Source organism: Haemorhous mexicanus, chromosome 1 (assembly GCF_027477595.1).
Source record: "Haemorhous mexicanus isolate bHaeMex1 chromosome 1, bHaeMex1.pri, whole genome shotgun sequence".
Classification (NCBI taxonomy): domain Eukaryota; kingdom Metazoa; phylum Chordata; class Aves; order Passeriformes; family Fringillidae; genus Haemorhous; species Haemorhous mexicanus.
Genome location: NC_082341.1, coordinates 27158460 through 27180639, shown reverse-complemented (window position 1 = coordinate 27180639; position 22180 = coordinate 27158460). Strand labels below are relative to the sequence as shown.

Genomic DNA, 22180 nt, shown 5'->3' with positions numbered 1-22180 from the left:
GTCATTGTATAGAATACTGTACAGAATACACATAATCCACCCTTTTTGATGAAAATGAGTGGCTAGATTTCCCTAATTTAGAAACAGAAATCATAGTATGAATTTGAAATAAATGAATTGAAGCTAACATTCTTAAAGAAGAACAAAACTTTCATTAAAAAGTGCTCCTGAAAAAAAACCCAAACATTTTTTAGCTCATTCACCAGTGACTTCTCTAATTCCAGATGTTTTTCCTTTGTTGACCAAGACACAGAAAGTCTCAAATACAAAGACCAACAGAAGATGAAGCACTGCTTTTCCCAAAGGTCTGGTGGCCAAGACAAAAAGAACTCTTTTGCCTGTTTTGCTATTTGTATAAGCAATGACAATGGTGCATATGTCTCACAAATTAGTAAAATTAAAAATAACACATAAGACTCTAATAACATTCACAGTTCTGGGGCTGACAGAAAACATAAATACACTCCAAGCTACTGAAAAAGACAACTGCAGTAATATTAAATATTTTTCCTTTTCTTCAACTTACTCATTTGTTTATGGCAACTAAAATTATGTTTTGAACCTTAGCAATTTAACTTATTAAACCCACCAGGCTTCACATGAACTTTTCTACATGTAACTGTCAAAGGAAACCTACTTCAAAACTTTGTAACGTGGATTAATCTATACTGAAAATACTGTGCTGCTTGATTTCAGAGTTTTATCAATCTTCATCACAAAAAAAAATTATCCACCCATAGATATGCTTTATACAAATTTAAATACAAAAATGAAGGAAGCATGGCAATTTTTGAGGCATCTTGTAAGACAGTGAAACTAGTTTTGAATGAAATATTAAGGTATTTTTATAATGAGAATGAGACAATAAGAACTTAACAGGTCTTATTCAACTTAAATAGAATTAAGTACACATAATATCACATTAATAAGATAAAAGTCTTTTAAAGTTTTCACTATAAAAGTATTTTAAGCTAAAACCTTCTGAGTTTTCTACAGTAAGTAGACCAACAGCTTAACTAATAATTATATACTGCCTTAAAAAGCCTATACAGAGATATAAGCTTCTACCCACAATGTGAAAAAGAGGCCACAATAGTTTTGGTGTAGTTTAGGAATCAATGGCACAAAGTCCAGATCAGGTCTCCAAGGAACTAGGCGAAGAAAAAAACCTTGCTGTTAGTACTCTTCCATCACTCCACAGAAGGGCAGCTTCTGTATTCCCAGTTTTCCTTGGAATTAAGAGAGTGGAAATCTTAACTTAGTGTGTGCAAAAACTGCACCCACTACCCTACTTTGTGGGGTACTCCAAAACCCATGACAAGGGATTCAAAGGATAACTTGAAGGCTGACAATCCTCCTGCTCTCACGTCCTCCCTGGCCCACGTGGGACCTTATCCTTCTAGTGCAACACCACCAGATTTTCCCTCCTCACACTTCTAACTCCTTTTTAGCTAAGTGTAGAGTTTTAGCTATGACATTATTTATGATTTTCCGGAGTTGGCAAAATTGGCAAAGAGCCCGTTGAGTTTTGTGAGTTTTTAGGTGCCTCAGTCTGCTGCCAGGTTAGGTGATACAGCTCTTTTAATGCAATTTGACAGGTGACCCCTGAAAGCTACTGCTAGGGTGATATTCTAATGTACTGAATTTAGAAGTGCACTTAAAAAATGGACTTTTCAAAGAGAGCAGAGGAAGGGAGTGGAACTGTAGATGTCTTATCTGAACCTACATAGTGGAACCTCTCACTAAGATGTAACTTCCAGTGGAAAACTGTAAGCATTAGCACTGATAATTCTCCAGAATACTGCTCAATGAATTCAGCTTTTAAACTACAACTACTAACTACAGCTAGGACATGACTTCCTCAAGACATGAATTTAATAAGCAAAATTACTTTCTCATTCTTCAGTAGTGTTCTCAATGACTTGCTATATTGACTACAGGAAGATGTTTCTTTCATAACAAACTAAATTTTACATATTATATACAATAGAAATTTTTTTTAATTGTTTACTTTTAAGAACAATAAATATACTTTTTCTTTTGACTCAGCACTGGTGGAATCACACTAAGAACACTGAATCCAATTTTGGGGTCCCATGTACAAAAAACATAATGGAGTTACTGGACTAAGTCCAAAAAAGGCACTATGAAGATGACTGGCTGGAGTAACTGTCACACAAGAATAGGCTAAGGCTGGAAATGATTTAGTCTGGAGAAGAGAAGGCTCAGCAAGAATCTTCTCAGTGTGTAAATACCTGTTAGGGGAAAGAAAGAGAGCCAGACTTCTCAGTGGTGCCCAGTGAAAGGGCAAGAGACAAGAGGCAAAAACTGAAATAAAGGAGACTGCTAAATATAATTCTTTTTTTTTTTTTTCCCCACTCTGAGGAGGAACAAGCAACAGAATAAGCTGTCCAGAGAGGCTGTAGAGACTCCATCCTTGGAGATATTCAAAACCCAACTCAGACACTGCCCTGAGTAACCTGTTATCTGACTTGTTTTGATTTAGGGGGCTCGGACTAGACCAGTTCCAGAGGTCTTTTCCAATCTCAAGCATTCTGTGACTCTGTTTTAAATAAAAGCAGAAGTTATTTAAAAAACCTTTCAAATTTTAAAAAAATTAAAGTCCTGCAGTTTACTTACTGTTCTTTAATGAGAAAAACTATGATTACCACTAGAGTTTTAAAAGCCCACTGGTTTTCTTATCTCTTTCTCACAGCAAGTGTTATTAAAAGAACTGTCAGTAGATACTAGCAGACAGGCCTCTTTTATGTAAATTTAAACAATTTTTACTATGACAAAGTAGCACTTTTATTTTTCCTCTTTTCATCTGCTCTGCATTTTCAGACATTAAACTGCTGCTTTTGCAGTTTTTACATACCCATAGTTGCACATTCTCTCCGAAATGTAGAGAAACTTCAAATAAATATTACTGTACTCATCACTCAATAAAACTACTAAAGCTAGCATTACTGATTTTACTCAAGCAACCTTAATTTCTTAACAGATATTACATTTTCTTTCAAAAGAGGACATTTTAAGTACTTTTTCCTCAAGTGAGTTTTTAAACATCCTTCCACAAACTCACATACACTGTGGCAGTTACATGATTCATCAAGGGAAAAAAATCTAGAACTTCCTTTCTCCTCCTGTGATTTATTCAGAAATGGTCTTGAATCCTGAAGTAAACAGCTCACCAAATAGGGTTATCCTTATCACTATTTCTTATGCTGCTACTGAATGCTGTTTGTTTTGCTTTCTGAACATGCACAAAAACCAACTGCTCTTTTTCAGGCCTGATCTTTTTTGTCCCATTTTGTACCGTTCTCAAGTAACTTAACTTTTCCTTTTCTCAATTCCTGCATCATGAAATGTTAACACAGAATATGCACTGCAGGAAGCTGCCCCCAGCAGGGTCTAGACTGGATCTCTTCTAGCTTTCATGTGAAATTTTTTAATTTTCAGATCTTTGTTCACAACTTCAAGGTTTACAGAATTTGAAAACTCGTTTCTCCTCCATTCATTACTCATTTACTCTCTGCCCTTCTTTTGTCTTATTTCATTTTCTCAGTTTCCCAGAAGCTCTGTCTTGGGCAGCATTTCTATATTTTCCCATTTTTCTCAAAATACTTTAAGAAATACAAATAATTTAAATAGAAATATAATTTAACTGGTCTTAAAACCAGTTGAGGTTCTCAAGTAAAAATTTCCACGGACTTGCACAGAGTCCTGCCAATTAAACCAGCAGAGAGAATATTCTATTCCATCTACTTAGTGTAAAGTTCAATAAGCACTTATAAAACATATTCCACTTCCAGAAAATTCTTCCACAGATCTCCTTGGGTAGTCAGAGTTTCTGTACAAGTTAAAGGACAGACAATTCAGAAATGCATACAGATTCTGCTCCCTCAGAAACAGCCCTACAAAGGAAATGAGAATCAAATTCACAATTACAATGGACCTCACAATTTCATAAAGAAAGAGTTTAGAGATGGAATTTTTTGTTTCTTTAATTTGCCTTTCTCCAGGCATAAACCACAAGTCTGGGTCAAGTCTGAGACAAGTCTCACACTTGGTTGTGGTAATGAGCATGCTTTCAGTTAGATGCAAAAATGCAGGCATGAGTCTCACCCATGAGCTGTTATGTTTTATTCACATGGAACACTGAACAGAGATGGGAATGCCTAACTAAGAAGTCTACATTGCAAGGTCCAAAGAGACTTCCATCTTGAGTCCTGGGAAGGCTTAATACAGGCATACTTATAGAATAAAAGATTTAACTCCTCTCCTCTATTTCCCTAGGCAGCAACCTCAGCACAAGGCATAATTTGTCTCTGACTTTTACTAACAAGAACACTTTAAAAAGCTATTCAAATTTATGAGATTTTTAAATCCAAGGATAAACTCTGGCCACAGTTTACACTGAAGTGAGCACTTTAATCCATACAATATTTTCTTACCAAATTATAATCAAGTTTCTGCTATGCAATTTTGGTGCTGCTACTGCTAGCTTTTATTGCTGTATTAAATTGTTAGCAAACAGCTAGAGGCTGCCAGAACAATTTCATAACATCTATTTCATTTTTAATAGTCCTTTGCACAAAACAGCTCTGAAATTATTGTTTACATATTATGGTCAAATAAATGCCAACAAATTCTATTGTTTAGCTTACTGCCATTAAGATTTTTGCAATTATTTTAGTCTTTATTACAACAATATTTTTTAGAATTTAATAATTTAACTATCAGTCCGCTACTATCACTGAATTATATTTGTTTTTACTTCTCATACTAAAACTGAGTGATTCTTCAACTATTTAGTATTGGTACCATTTTCACCTTTGCTATCACTACCATTTCAGCTTCCTCTCTAAAACAAAAACCAACTCCTCAAAACTGGTTTAGCATATGTAGGATGCTGAAGATTTTATAAAGTCCTGAAGTGCTACTAGATGCTATGCAGTTTCCCCAAGACACGCCCTACTTTTAAAATCCAAACGTACACGCTAGTTTTCAGGAAAAGGAGAGAGCTACTTGCTAGTGTTTCATTCTTAGTTAGAAATATTTAAATTACAATAAACTGAGGTTCTCTTCCCAGAAGTTAAGACTATTTTGAATTTGTAAAAGCCAGCATGCCTTTTTGGTCAGCAATTAAATAATGTGACAAATATATTCCAACATACACATTTTCTTTTCAAGTAAGTTACTGTATATACAAAATTCTATGTTTATTTTCAGTGACTGCAAAGTCACTGAAAATAAACACAGACGCCCCCTTATGGAAACTGATTAACTTCCAATGACAAGAACCCATCATCCAACACATTAAAATTGGATGGGAGAAGGATAAAATAAATGAGGTGCCAAGAAAACTTCACACATCCTTAAGAAAACAAAAGCAAAAGCTGTGTTTTTCAAAGATAAAATTGTATACTGTGCTAGAAACAAGCAAGGCTTTTCATCAGCTCTGAAACATGAAATAGAAAGCTGACAAAGGATGCATGAACCACACTTTAGACAAGTAATTCTTCTGTCCAAGTATTCTTACACGTATTACTTTAGATGCAGGCAAGCTCCTTCACAGCATGAATGGAGAGCAGCTTTTTGTTTCCTCACTCAATAAAATTTTATCCTTTTCCAAGTGACAAGTGTTGACCCTTCTTTGTATGTCTGCTCATGGTCTGCTCCCTTCTACAATCACTTCTAGCAATATACATCAAAAATGACAAGCAGAAATAAGTGTACTGCATGTGCTGTGTTATTTAGCTGATGTGTAAGATTTCTGTGACTGTTAATTTGAAAGGATGCTTTACTGAATTTGCATACTTGGTATGTAATTACTGTAAAGCAGCAACATAAATTAACCTTACAGATCAAGGTGCTCAGTATTGATGCTGGAGGTAAGTGTATTTCTTTTCCTCCAAAATATGTACAATCCAATGTCAGAAACAACATCTATTTAGAGGGCTTTTGGTTTTGACTTTAAAGCAGAGATTTCTGTATAAGAATTCAAATGCTTGGCCACCCTTCCACTAGTTTTCTAACCTAACTTTTGTTTCTTTTTAATAAGAAAGGAAAAAGTCAGCAAAACAAAATGTCAACATTAAATCATTTCACAGCATTTCGTGTCAGAAATGTAATGGAAAATGTGCACATCATGGGAAAGGTTACTGTTCTTCCAGAACATCTTTTCATTTGGTTCATGGCTCATCCTTCTACATAACGGTGCAGGCACTACCGATGGTTGTTCTCCCTGGGCTTAATTTGGCAGTTGAAGGATTGTGGCATTTTCAGGAAACCACAGTGCAGTGATTTTAGTGGTTATCCATCTGAAAGTGATGCTATGATTTAGAATAATTACTTTGTTTATGTGCAATGGTAAAAGTCAGTTACCACACCACATTCCAGTGTCAGCTCACACTTTACTATTTTCCTAATACAACATCATATCAGATGTCCAAGGGATCTGTCCAAGTCAGAATTAGAGGGATTTAGTGCTCCTGTTCCTCAGCAGTAAGTGCATGTGCAGAACAGTAACACTGATGTACTTTAACTGACAATTGGGTAAGGAAAGGAGCAGGAGGGAATGGGATGAACTCAGCTAGTTAATCAAAGCACTGCACATTAATTTACGCTTGACCTTTGCATTGTTACAACCAGTGATATGAAAAAGAGAAACATATTAGTCTTCACTAGGAGCTTTTTCATATTCCTGAAGAAAACATAAGCTTTACTTTTTTTTCTTGCATATCCTTTCCACACCCTTTCTTCTCAGACCTAAGTGAATTTTTAGGCCTCTTTCAAGATGAAATCTGTGATAGGCTTAAATATTTATCTGTAACTTTAAAACTGTAGTTAAGAAAGCATGGCAAAATTCTTAAACTGTTTGTTTCTCATTTCCACAAGACAATATTAAAAAAACATTTATTCAAATGGCAATAACTTTAAAAAGTCTATTCAAGGGTAAATGTTTAGGAAAAAAATCTCAAGAAGAATGAGATTGTTACAAGGTAATGAAGTACTACCTGGAATATTCAGTGATACTGAATTCCTATCTTAATATAGAATCTTGTCTTTGACATTTTAAATGGTTTGAAGCAAATCAGATGCAAAAATTTAATTTAATTGAGATAAGAATGACACAAAGTGTACGTAACAGTAATAGTCTCAGCTGTTGTAAAGGAGATTCAGATTTACTAATTGAAAGCAAAGCAAAATCTGAATCTAACCTTGAATATGGCACAGATAAAAGAAACAAAAATTAATTGAAAAAATCCACAAAAAATTAAAAATTATGCAAAAGAAAGGAACAAAACTAATAACAAGGCAGAAAAAGAAATGAAAAATATCTATTTTACCAAATTCTGTATTTGCATACAGAGAAAGTATTACTTTAGTAATAGACATTAGTCTAGATTATTCAATCTGTAACTTCAATGACCAACTAGCAGGGAACTATGGTAGGACAAGTAGACCAAATCTAGTGGACATCAAAATCATGTTGAAGTACAGGAAATAAACCTTAAAATTCTATTCCTTTTCCCAAAAACCAGACATTTCATGAGAAGATTGATATTAATGTCACATTTCTCAAATTATCTATTTAGATGCTATTACATGGAAATGATTTCAGCTATTTCAAAATAAAGTTCAATATTTAAACCGGATTTCTCTTGTTATTTATACTGCCAAAAAAACAATGTTCACCAAATATATTCTAACATTGAAGAAGCTTTATGGCTAAATGGGCTTTTTTATTGTTCTTTTTAGGTTTTTTAACTGTTTAAAAGGATATTCTCCAGTAAGAAGCTTCACAATACCGCAGCCTATAGCACACTTAAGCTAAAAGCAACAATAATATCCCAAATACATGTAGCTTATCTACAGCCTCTCAGGGAATACTACTATATGTAAATTTCTTGATTTACACCCAAATTAGCCAAAAATTATATGCAACTGTGCTGCATTTATTTATTAATGAAATTATTACCATTAATGCAATTACTACCATATAATGGTATTATGTGCCACATTAATAATGTGAAGAGTAGCTCTGGTCAATGCTAAGAAAAGTGACTCAATATCCTTAAGCTCACTGTACCTCTAGATGCTTTTCACATAAGGGCTTCTTCAGTAGAGCAAAAAATCCCAAAATACACAAACCCCCAACCTCACACTGTTCCAAAACAAAATTAATTTTGAATAGCATAGATGAAGTTTTGCACACAAACTGCAGGTCTCCTACTACCAAAACCCCACACAGAGTAACTAACTACAGATATAAGACTTGTAGAAGTATTGGGCAGCAGTAACAGAAATGGTAAAAACACATGTGGAACAATAAACATTATTCTTTTGCATATTAAGATTTCCTTTTCAAATAGCCCATAATTTACACGACCATCCTGTGAAGAGATATTTAATTCAGAAAACTGACTGCACAGATGCTCACTTGACACTAATTGTGACAACACAAAACTGCTGCTGTAACACAGCATATAAATGGTTATTGTCTCCTGCCATGGTCTTCTACCACATCATTTTATTACCTGGACATGAAAATTCTCATGTCATAAATTCCCTAACTATAAATTTCAGTCTTGTGGCTTCTGCAGCAATGGCTCAGTTTAACAATGCAAAACAACTGAATTGGTGATGAATTTGTCATTTGCTTTTTGAGTATGCTGCACTATGAAATATTCTGATGTGATAACCTCACTGCACTGAAAGTGACTGAAACAGGTTGGCCAGAATGAAAGAGTAAGTGACACATTCAAATGCCAACAAAATTGAAATATTTGATGCAGTTTGAGGTAACAAAAAAAATCATAAGAATGCTCACAAAAAAAAGAAGCTGCTGACCCCATCCAGGTAGATATTTTTGCAGTCATAACCTATTACTGGTAACCAGACTGGGGAATAATTTGATATGTCATGAGTTTCCCCTTTCCATCACAAACTGCAATTTCAAAATATGCATCTTGTTTAATGAAATAATTTTAATCTTCCAAAAAAACACCTCATTCAGTGACTGCTTCATCTAAAGAGGTCACTCATTACTTATAGCTAAGAACCTCTATATTGTATTTTTTCATTGTATAAATTATTATAAATCCTAGTATACAAAAAAGGAGCAAAGGTCTCTGCTACATATATTTCCTAGGGCAAGCAGAAAAATAATAAATTTAATCTTGAGATACATGACTGTCTGGGGAACAGATTACAACTGCAAAATATAGTTTCAAGCTGTAATTTACAAACCCATGATTGCAGTAAAGACTTGATCAAGCAGCTGTAACTGAAGGGAAAAAAAGGATAACCATATATTAAAAGTTCAATAATGAAAAAATGGTAAAATACTCTTTGTTAGTGGAAAACAAAGTAAACCTGTAGAAAGATCTTATTTAAAAGTAGTTATCTTGTTGCATATTTCTGAAGCTCATGACACTGGTACAGACGCTTTCTGGATCAACATATTTCCAATATCAATACTAAGAATTTTGGACAATTACACATACCTGAAGAGTATAAACTTCTACTGTTCACTAAGTTTCAACAGACTAAAGGCCAGTATGAACTGCAAGAAGGTTTGATTGACAGATCAGTAAACAGCCCAGAAAAAAATGGGAAGAAAAACCATTGGGGAATGCTCACACTGCTCTCTCCTATTCACTTCTAAGAGGAACACCAACAAACCTCATCAAATATCACAATAATGCTCCAACAGGGTTTTAGAACTTTCCTAACACTGAAGAGAGACAAATATCCATTCTTCCTCTATTCTTCCCAGGGAATTAACAGGGAAATGTCATTAAATAACCCCCCCCAAAAAAAAAAAAAAAAAAACAAACCACGTATTGTAGAGTGTGCAGGGGGAATCACTTTCTAATTTTACAGACTTTGCTGTACCTGCATTTGATCAGAAAGCATGGCAGGCCAGCATCAAGAAACAAACCAGAGATAGAATATAAATCAAAAACCAATAGATAATCAATAACCTAAGACCCGAGCTTCTATTCTTTAGATGGTTTAAATTTCCCTAAGAGTTAAGCAGCAAAACAATCAAGGGAAAATAGTAACCTGGGCTTCAATTCAGATTTTGCTGTCTCATTTCAGAAAAATATCAGACAAGCATACTAAAGAAATCCAGCAGGTACCAGGCAAATAGACTGATGCCTAATCAACAGAAAACCCAAGGGTCTGCCATGTACTTTTTGCAAATGTTCCAGGCATGAGCAGCTTCAGGCAGCTGAACTGCCCAAATTCAAATGCACCCAGCAGTCTGCTTCCAGAGAAGCCCTGAATGACAGCAGTGCAAGTTTTAGTACCAGACCTATGCCTGACTTGTAGGCACTTGGCAAGAGAGCTTCACAATGTCTATAGGGTTTTTTTTTAATGTCTGCCCTAGCATATGAATTTATGGAAAGTACAACCCAATGCAAATTCAGTTTGAATAAAGTTCTCTGTGAAGAAAATGCACATTTGTCATTGTATGTACTATCCTGCTATCTAGAATAAAAAAGAAACACTTTTCAGAAGGCAAAACAATGACAAATTTTGCAAAAAAATTATCTAATAGGTAACTCAAGCAAGTAGAAAAGTTAACTCACAGAAATAATCCCAGTAAATTATATAGCAGAAATAAACTATACAACTGAATGTTAAATTTTCTTTCATTCCCTTAGTTCATTCCAATAAGATAATGCAGTTGTAATCCTCTGTAACACATAAGATTGCTGCAAATTGTGGCTTAACTAACCTGTTCCTTGTGATTAATCCCTACATTAGTGGTCTTGAACTTCTGCTGTAAATAATAGGCTTTCAATCACTATGATGGACTGTGACTTTTGTTGCAGTGCATTTAAAGTCATGAATAATTAATGCACTTGTTCTGGAATAAACTTTGGCTCATGAAGAGATTCAAAACTAACAGCTGAACAAATAAGGAAGAAATCCTTAACTTGAAGTTTGGCATGCCTCTTTGCATGGAAATGTAAGAAATAAAAATGTGAAGATAAACCTATACAAGACAAATACAATTAAGGAAATCTGGTGAGAGACATTTTTGGACAGAAGATCTCCAGAGGATTCAAAACAGACTGTCTAGAACACACTTTCTGTCAAAAGCAGAATTAAAGCTGACCACTGTGTGCAGCTAAGCATGCAACCCTTTATACAGCATAAATTATCATCCTGAACTTCATACATACATTTATAGCACCAGAATTACAGATGTCACACACCTTTAAAAGATTTTTCAGTTGTAGTATGATTGGATAACTCATACTGTAGTCAACCTTATAGTTAATTTTCCTCCATAGTTTTTCTATTCAGTAAATATGACAGCACATACATTTTCTTTTTTTTTCCCTTTTCCTTCTCCTCACCTTCCCTGTCTGCCTTGATACAGTGACTGTGTGTGCAGCACATTAGACTGCTTGAAAAGTAAGAGTATACTGGAAAAAATAAGTACTCTTACTTATCCTAGTAAATATAGGCATTAAAAATAAATACTACATACATTCTTGATAATTTGCTTTGCAGATTTATGTTTTTGAATACTTTATAACCAGCATTCATATCTATGTTTTCAACAAATTCTATTTTCTATTCTTTCAAATACATGACCTTCATCTTTTATACTCTTTCTATAATGCTGCAGTCATAATTCTGCCTCAGTTACTGCAAATCAAACGAAATAGAAAATTCTAACTTAACTGATAACACAGCAGAAAAACTCAATACACAAAACCACAAAAGAAAGTTCTACAATATGCTTGCTCTAAATTGTTGGACGACGAAATCAAATGTTTTTCAGAGATTTCTTTAACCTGATTTTGGCCCCTACAAGAATGATTCTGCTTCTCTCAAATCTACTATTGAGATGTCAATTTTATTTAATTCACTACATTCCAAAATATCACTCAAGCATATCTTAAAGCAAACAACAAATACTGTATTTAATTTTTTTTCAATAGGAGCAGCTGAAAACTGGACTATTTTTTGAGAAGAGGTCACTTCTTTAGAAGTGAAATCATTTAGAAGTCCTCCCTTGAAAATTTTTAAACTGAATTAGCTTGTGGATTCTTCTTTAAAAAACTGTTCTAAATATTAAAAATTACTGAAGTTCTTCTTAATTTTTCATTTTACTAAAGCAGATTATAAAGTAATACTGTGCTAGAAGCACTTCATTTGTACAATGCTACAGTATGGAGGGCAGGTTTTCCTTACCACATATTGAGCCACCTGAAAGATATTTCTTTATCCATGTTTCTACTAAATATGGTGACATTCTAAAGAGAACTACTGGGGAACTATTTTTAAAGATTTGCATCTGTGAATTATAGCCTCATTAAAAAAAAAAAAAAAACAAAAAAAAACAAAAAAAAACAAAAAAAAACCAGGAGGTACTTACAAATAGAGCAATTCCTCTGCAAGATCTATCATTCTAAGCAATTAATGCAAGACTGATATGAAGTACTCAGGAAACCTTTTAAATGTCTAAACTATACATGACTTCAAAAGAGTCACAAAATGAAAATAGAAGCATCATATGCTTTCTAAAATAAACAGCAGAGGTCTGCTCTAAAACCAAACAAAACCTTTAAAATTATTTTCTGAATTTCTCAGAAAATTTACCTCTTCTCTCCTTTTAAAAAGTGTTGTGTCTTCCTGCCTGCCCCATATCAAACCTATCTGTGTCAAATAGAAAGTATTTTAAAACCTCCACCTTTTACTACTCTTTCTCTCAAAACTCAATGACAGGTCATTTGAGTAAAAAGATACTCGAAATCCACACTTTCCTCTAATTACAGCTATAGCTTTCTCACTTATTTATAATGACAGTTACAGATTCAACCTTGCCTCATTTGAGTATGTGGTTTCAATTAACTTTTCACTGTTAGATCTGTAAATCTTGACACTAATTATTCTTGTAAAAGATAAAAATTGCAGGTTTACTTAGTTCAATGGAATTTACACAGACATGTATAGAAGAATTTATAAATTAAATTCACTGTAATTTCTTAAAAAAAAAAAAAACAAAAAACCATCACATAAGGATCACAAGACTGATCCTTTCTAGTTGACAAAATCACAAAATCTAACCTTTCAGTTCTAGAGCATGCTACTGTACTGAAAGACCCTATCTGACATCCCTGATTAAATAAGCACTATCTTGTCTATAATACATACATATGCTAAACTATTAACATAAATAAAAGCAACAGGTCAGTAAGTTTTAAACAAAAGCTTATAATTAAAGATACCCCAATTTTTATCATTATAGTCACTAAGGCATAATTCAGTCAGTTAGTAAAGCATTACTATTCATCAGAATGAAATGCACTTTTTAAGGATAAATCCTTCCATAGTTATTTACTGGTTTTAAACCATATGAACAACAGGTTAAGTCAAGCCACAGAACATATAGCAAATAATCCCTTAACCATCCAATGCTACCCAGAAGCACCTGAAATTGTGACTACAAAAAATTCCCAAAGTCATACAGAAAGAACTAGTTAGATTATATGTTTTGCCCCAGATTCATTGCTAAATAAATTATTATTATAAATTATAAATTTCTGCTGCATTATTTGAAATATGAAAAAATCCCTTATCTTCCTCTAGTCCTTACTCAGACAGCAGCTCTGGAGTGAGGAGGGCCAAATAAACTTTAGAAGAACCTAAAATTTTTAAAAGCAGATTGTCCAAGTATCAAAACACCAGCCCTGTTTGTGTTAACAGACAGCAGAAAAAGACAGAAGGCTCTTCAAGAGTATTCCCTAAATCTGCAGTTTCACCAGTTGCATACTTCTGCTTAACTTAGTGATGAACTTTTATATTCAGAAAAATCTCTTATATAACATAACCACAAACCCCCTTTCCTTAGCTACAGGTGGGTTAGAAAGAGGGAAAATTAAATCAAATCATTTTAGTTTAGACCAAAGATAATAATAAAGGTCTAAGAAATTTTGGGCTTTACTAACAGATAGTGCCAAACAAACAGATATTGAAAAAATACTTTGTTTTCCCTCCTTTACATTTCTTGCTTGCAAGGAGTCCTATAACCTTGTATTTAAAACACTATTTCTACCACCACAAAGGAGTCCTGCATGATGGAACAGGGAGGAAAAAGCACCAGAGCAGGCAGAGCATCACTCATATCATTTTGTGACAATGCAATAGAAAAGAAGCTTCTGAAAACTTTCTCTGACATAGCAACACTCTGTGGGTCACTCCCCTACATCTTAGACTGCAGAGTTAAGATAACTTCGTAATTATCAGAAGTAAGCCTCCACAGCTCTTTAGAAGCAGAGGTAGCCTAAACTGGACAAAATTGAAGTGATTTATAGGAATTATCTGAAGAAAAGCAAGTTTTAAATTTAAATCTTCAAAAATTAATAGAGAAAATAAGATTTAAGGAAGTATTTTTCAGAGAATTATGAACAAAGGATTAGAACATGTCCTTCTCCTATGCAGGAGTACTGCTCAGTACTTAGTAATTAGGCCATTTCTTGGCCTAATTATGAGGGTGATTTTTAAGAGAACCTGTTGGGTTTTGGTATGTAATATGTTTATTTCTGGCCCATCTAAATTACTCCTAAAATCTTTTCCCCTAGCAAACAAAACATAACAGAACTTTCTATCATTATTTTTTAATCGCAACTCAAACACACAGCTCCTCATGCTATTTTCTCATCTTATCATTTATGTCTTCCAGTGTGGTGTTTTTACATTTCTAAAAAAAAAGCCTGAAGAAAAAAACTTAATTCACTGCCTTTTTCACAGTAAAACACAGCACATGTTTTACCAGGATTCATTCTCACAAAAAAACAGTCTTCCTGTATCTTTTATTTCTTGTAAACTAAGGGCTTAAGAAAGCCCTTTATCTTGTCATGGGCAGATAAAAACCTGCTGCCACCAGTCCTCATCAGTAGAACTGCATGAGCAATCCCTGTAACACCCCCCTCTGTTTCACAGTCTGGCTCTGAGCAGGATCTAAGATTACCCAGCAGCAGTGGCTTGTCTATATATGAGAGTCACAGTTACTGATGAGCTTGTACACAGGCACTCTGCCTCCAATTTGGAAATACAAATACACTCTGGCACACAACCTTGGAATTTTATCAACTGCTATGGTAAATCATATGCTGTGGTTGATACTAAAACCAGCTATTCTGAGTATGTACAAGGCATCTGTACCTGTGACACAACCTGATTATACAGCTATGTGCTGCTTGCCTACATCATCAGTGACTCTGACCTTTCTCATAATTCTGACTCCCAGAAATAAACAAAAATACTTATTTTGAAGTACTCCTTCCACTTAAAAGCAACAATTATATCTGACCTAAAGAGAAGAACTTGTCTAGAAAAATCTCATTGAAACATACATACCTAAGTACAACACACTTTCTAAAATCTGAACTTATAAGATCATCTTAATGAAATCTCTGTAGATGCACTTAAAACCCACTTTCTGATTGATAAGGTCCATGATTCTTCTTTCAAGAATTGTGAACAGCTTTTACAGCTTTGCAAAGATACTACAATGTGAGCTATAAAAAATCTGCAGAAGTTGTGGTCAATGGTAGCTATTTAATAGCAGCTATTCTATACTTTAATTAGATTTCTGCACCTACTAAAACATCATTCAATGGTCTTTTTTCATTTCTGTTTCAGATAAGAAACATGATTATCAAACCCTTTCATGATCTGCATTAATGGAGGTAGCATTAATACCTTTTTAAAAACATAAATTCTTCACAACCCATATTTCAGCTTATAAATTTTTTAATTATTTTAATTTAATTACTTTTAGGATGCTCATGTAGCTTTAATATCATTAAAATGTTGGTTTATCTTTCTGACCTGCTCTAAAACATTGACAATTCACCCTGATGAAAGCAAATTAATTCTCCTGTGTTGGAAAACCAGATTATCTTAGTTATTTAAAATATAAATGTTTTTGGCAGATCAATAAGTGAATCAAGTCAGTATTTCTGATGAAATGTTACTCCTAAATAAGGGAAGGAAATTTATTGTGTTTTCAAAAGGTACATTTTCTTCATTTTAATCACGACAAAGTGCTAAAGATGGGACTTTACTCCTCATAAGGTCAGAGTCAAACCTACCTGACTAGATTTTCATTGTCTCCAGTGCCTTTGCAGGTAGCACACTCAGTCCTTAAATCCTCTGACTTGGGCTTCTTTTGCAGCACAGACTGTCGTTGCCTTCTTTCTCTGGGAATACGTTCCTGTCACAGCAGAAGGCAAAAAGAAAGGAAGGGGGGGGAAAGAAGGGAAGGAAAGCAAATATTTTCAATTATGGCTTGGAAAGTAACACTTCAGCCAAAAGTTTAATTTTTTGTGAAACTGTTAAAAAAACAAACAAACAAAGCACTATATTCCAACCTCAGGTTTTTCTTCTTCAGGCACAAAGCTTCGTTTTCGTCCTCTAGTTCTCTAGAAGAGAATATATTTAAAATTCAGTGTTAGGTAACAGAATGTTTTTGCTATTTATCTATTATTCCTAACAACAAAAAACATATCACAGGAAATAATTTAAAGCATTAGCTACAGAACCACTGCCAGACAACTACGCTGATCAGTTTTAGGACAATAGCTTCACATTTTGACTATACATCTATAGAACAACCCAAAAAGTAAATATAAACACTTGAGTATGCCAAGTCTTATTTTTAAAAAGACTGCCACTAGAATTCCAAATGTCTTACAGATTCTGCACAAACTTCCCAAAACTAGTAATTTGAAAATTGATATGAACAATGTATTAAAATCACTCATTGAGCACTAAAATGTGCTCTACTTGTAAGCTAGGTGATAAGATTAACAAAAAAACACAAATTAAAGAACTATACCAAAACAGGAATGCAAAATACCTTACAGATTTTGAGGAGTAACAAGAATTAACACTTTCAAACTGAAGCTTAGTATAATGGGTATATGGCAAATGCTGATAAAGCTGTAGCATATACCAACATATGACTGGTACACTGTTTCTGATGATTCTGCACAAGAACTAGAAATTTTTTCAGTATTGCAGTTGGCCAAAAAAGGTATAAATACCAACAGTGTGGAGAACAAGGGGTATCCATGGACTGTATCAGTGAGCACCAAAGGTTTACAAGCACCTTTTACTGTTACTACATACAACTTGCATGAGTTCAGGTTCAGTCACTACATTTTATCTTTGAAACAACAGCATTATTAACCTGCCTGTGCTATGTAACTGCCACAAGCTGAAAATATCACTCTTTCCTTCTTGTATAAAAAGGAAACTATACTAGAAGGGATATGGAAGGAAATAAGAAATATCAAAGACTATTCCAGTAACCCAAAATGTCTGACACACAGACACAAATAACATAAATACATAAAAAACCATGAAAATTCTTGTTTTTATGGGAAAAAAAAATCACCATATTAGGAAACAATTCATCATATGATAAAGAAAAGTGCTGCCTACTTTATGGCTTTTTAAAACTTTTTCTGAAGCAGCTGGTGTTCACTTCAGAAAAAATAAAAAACAGCTCTTCAAAAGAATCTTAGACCAGTTTAGAAGTACAAGCTTCTAAATCATAAATTCAATTCCAAAGAAGCTAACAGTATAATGCTTCTCCAGTTTGGGTCCTCTTTGAGGGTGATTTATACTAGCTTCAAATTAAAGACAGTCCTCTATTTTAAACTGTTTTACAAATTTAAATACTGCTACACTGCAAATAAACCTGCCACTTCAACACATCTATACCTTTATAATTCTGCTGATTTTGATCTCTGTACTGTATAACATTCTATTTAGGAAGATTTTTAGACAAGATTTAACACCGTAGTAGCAATGAATGTAGTGGAATGGAAAATGCTAGTCTATTTCATGGCTCTTTAGAATACTTTAATTATTATGAGGATTCTCTTTCACATTTCCCTAAGGGTGATTTATAAAAAAAGTAAACCTGATCTATTTAATACGTATCAATATTTACTATACATTTACTAATTGAGTTGTTCTACATTCCACAAGCCACACAGTAATGCCAAAATTTGGAAAAAATTATGTACTATACAAAACTGAATTTATCAATGTAATATTGGAGTTATTAATGTAATGTAGGCTATGTGTCAACTATGTTACACAATTCAAGGTCACTCACTGCAAATTAAAACTGGACAAAAAAGGAGTTTGATCTGACACCAGCACACTAACTGCCAATTCTACTACTTCCAGCCTCTGGAATTAGTCCTAAGAACATTTACAAACTTGGACAATTCTAAGCTATGGAGGCCCTCCTGAATGCAGCTGTGTAAAGATTATAAAGAAGTAGGTTTAATGGTGTATGCCAATGAAGGCAGTATTAGGGTCCTCACTCTTCATGTTTAAGCAGCAAGAGACAGAGTGCATGCCTTGTACCATCAGTGTAATGCTATCTTGAAAACTTACACATAATTTGGAAATCTAGGTAATAATCACATTACTTTTGACTCTAAATAGAAGGTATTACAAGTTAATAACCCAATTTTAAGGAATAATGAAACATATTTAAACTTCAGCAAAATGAAGACATAAGGTTTATAATTAATTTAGCCACTTTTGCCAAGAAAATGTTGGTTTTCACCTGTTTGCTATATAATGCATGATACATATGAGAAGGAATGTCAAATTAAATTATATTTTCATTATGCTTTCATTAGTTTTCTATACCTTCAAACATACTTGAGTTTGTTCAACAATCACTAGGAAACAAACAATAAAATCAACATCTTAGTACACATATTTGTAGGATATTTTCTATGCTTTTAAAACAGCAATTTTATACTTTTTTTCCCAAATGAACCTCCACAGTTAAACATATTTTCAATGCTTCTGCTCAGATCATTTTACTATTGCCAGCATTCGACATGAAAAATAGGATCAAATTAACAACTGAAAATTGAATATTCTTTGATTTGCAGCAACAGCCCTCCAGTAATTTGACATTTGTAATTTTACATATGTTGTCAGTAAAGTTAACTTACAGGTCAGCAGGAAAGAATCATGTAAATCTGGATTTCTTTATTCAGTATTATTCATTGCTGTTTGCCTCAAAGTACTGTTTTAAATTGTTTTTAATAACTTCTGTCATTAGCAGGCTCAGAATGAAAACATCAGAGATTATAAACATAAAATATTAGCACTGCATGTACTTGCCATAAACAATGTAAGATTTATTACTTAAAAGCAGCTAAAGGAACTTTGCTATTAAATGGCATATATTACAACTGAGATAAAGTTGTTCATATTCAAAACTTGTGTCGTTAATACAGCAAAAGATGTCCATAAAGACAGTGATTTTTTTAAAATCAAAATACCTGGCAATTCAATACTACAGATATACCTTCAATTAAGGATTTCCCTATACCATAAAATGGAGCAAGACAGTTTTCTGAAATTTGTCCTGGCATTTCCAAAGTGTTCAAACAGTAAGTCGGGAAAGCAAAATCATGTTACCAGCACTCAAGCAAAATCCCAATTAATGCCAGTGCTAACCCAGCAGCTTTTTTATTTTACTGCAGAAGGGAGAAATGCTGTAAAACTTCTGCCATTTGGGACTGACAACTCAGTCCAGATCAAAACAGAGCAAGGTGTGGATTAGAGAGATACAACCCACACAAGGCAACTCTGTCAAGATGACACTTCAAAACAAGAATGCTGATTTAAAAAATACTGAACGATGTAAAGTGACTCAAAATATGTACCTATAAGATTTTCTTCCTGTAGAAATAAAAGATTTCTGTGAAAAATTATTTCAAATGTTGACATTCAACAACTGCTGACTGGCAAGTCTTTGGTTGTGTCTCATCCAAAATTCTGTACTTACACAGCTTTGGAATTCATTCAGTGGGCACTCCAGTAAGGGCAGGGTGTGATGTGCTCAGACACTTCCCTCACTAGCAACAGTGAGACTCCAGCCACTGAGCTCTGGAGCCCACAGCATCAGAATGGAATCACCATGCAGTTCTGCTTACTACACAGGCAACTGAGGATTTAAAATTAGATGCCTATAGCTAAGAGCTGATTCTATATAATCTTAAATGCCCCCAAAACTCAGAAAAACATGCCAAGGTCATCACAAGTGCAGACTCAATTTTTCATTTAATTTCTTTCACAATTATGGATAGTGAAATAATTCAAATAAAGGAATGAATTGACACTAAAACCAGTTGAATTAATAAAATTTGACCTCCTGAAACAGTACCACAGTACCAAGTATTTCTATTCCTCCCCTCCTCTAGTGACTTAACTTCTCTAGTGCATCCAAACCATACCTCCCAATGTCTCCCAAAGTTCTCTGTATGTTCCCCTGCTAAAGTGAGAACCTTTTCCATACTCAGATCTCATCCTTCCCATTCAGCTGCTCTAAAAAATATTCCAACACTAAATTTCCTCAGGCATACACAGCTCTCAATCAAATATTGCAATAATGCAATCACTACCAATTACTAAAGGCAATGCTACTATAGTAGTAGGCAAGTGACTAACTTATTTTCATTAGGAAATCAAGTTAAAACTTGTAATTATTTGAAATAAACAGATTTAGCTGCTGCAACAGAAAAAACATACCTTACAGTGAAGTGAAAGAGAAAAATAGTACCTTATTTCATTAGCAATACAACCCAAAGTAATCTTAGCAGACCAAGAAAGGTCAAGGAATTAAAATTAGGATGCCAGCATAAAACAGAATTATTTTTAAACAAGAACAAAAGAAACACTTTGATAAAAAAGTTTACAATTGCAAAAGATAAAATAGATTAAATTCTTCTTAGTCATTTTTAACATAACATTTTGAGGGGAAAGACACACCTGATCAAATAAACTGCTAATTAAACTCTTTAAAATCCTGTAAGATTATTTTCCTTGGGTAAAGAAACTGAGCTGATTGAATGAAATCATCAAGATGAAAGCAAGCCATCCTTTCCAAGAATATCTTACCAAAGGTTTACCCTTCATAGCAATTTTAATGCCTGTCCTCTGAAAAGAGCAATGTTCTGAATAAATGAAACCTAAAGATTGGCAATGTCCTTTTTTGTCTTTTAGTTCAAGGCTTTCTATCTGTGGAGGTTAGAGAAACATCCCACAGTATTAAGGCATACCCCATTTCACTTATTTCAGTTATTTCATTAACTTCTGATTTTTCATTTAATAGTTGGAAAAGATAAAATCCTACCTCTCTTGCCTATTGTCTTAAAAATTCACACAAAATATTACAAGAGTCCCTAGAGAGAAGCAGTGGTGGACATCACATGCAAACAGCTATCAAATGTGGAAAGAAAGAGCAGTAGGAGAACACCCAACATTGGATCCTTCTGTCTAATCTAATTTGTAATGATCTAAGTTGACAGTTTCTACAATACCCCATAAAATATGTATCCTTTTACAATACAGATTACAAGAAATGAAACACAATTAAGAAAGAAGGTTAGAGAAAGCCTTGGAAAAACAATGAAAAAAATAGGAGAACTAGAGCATACACTTCCATAGCCAAGGGAAAGCTAAATAAAAAATTGGTTTCTTTCAGCCATCACATTTTGTATCACAAAAGTATCCATAAATGCTGTGCAGCATTCTGCTGTTACAGAGTAGAAATCTGCATGTTGGCATAGGGAATTAAAAGAATCATGACTTAAATGTCTAAAAAACAGAATACCAACACAATAAATTAATAATGAATGATGAAGTCATAAATGATACAATGTGCCACAGATCAAATGAATGACGGATACAGGGTAATGCATGGGAGGAAATGGTGAACTCAAGACACTTTTAAAAAAAAGCAACATTAAAGAACACTCTCCAAAATGGAATGAAAATATGCTGAGGGAAAATGTGATCAACAACGGGTTCAAACCTAAAAGCAGAAGAAGAAGAAAGACTGAAGTGGCAGTTTCCATTTCGAACCTGGAAAAGCTGGACATGAATGCCTACATTTTGTATTTTTGTTTATAGGCAACTGGACAACAATATGAAACACATAAAATGAAGAAGATTAGATAATGCATTGACTAAAAGATTTTGAATACTCTCAGAAAAATAAATTCTATACATGAGACAAATGAAAGACATCTGTAAAGAACAAATACAGCCTAGGATGAACTCTATAGTCATTGAAAGGAAACAGAATGTTTGC

General features: G+C 33.9%; 1 protein-coding gene across 3 annotated transcripts in view; it reads right to left on the bottom strand.

The window, feature by feature from the left end:
• PHF14 (PHD finger protein 14) overlaps positions 1-22180 on the bottom strand; it is a 160888-nt gene that overhangs the window by 76718 nt on the left and 61990 nt on the right. For all 3 annotated transcript variants that reach the window (XM_059843854.1, XM_059843863.1, XM_059843874.1), the window contains exons 15-16: positions 16413-16463; positions 16134-16255 (exon numbers count right to left, since the gene is read on the bottom strand). In XM_059843854.1, coding sequence (XP_059699837.1) covers positions 16134-16255; positions 16413-16463 — 173 coding nt within the window. The remainder of the gene's footprint in view (positions 1-16133; positions 16256-16412; positions 16464-22180) is intronic.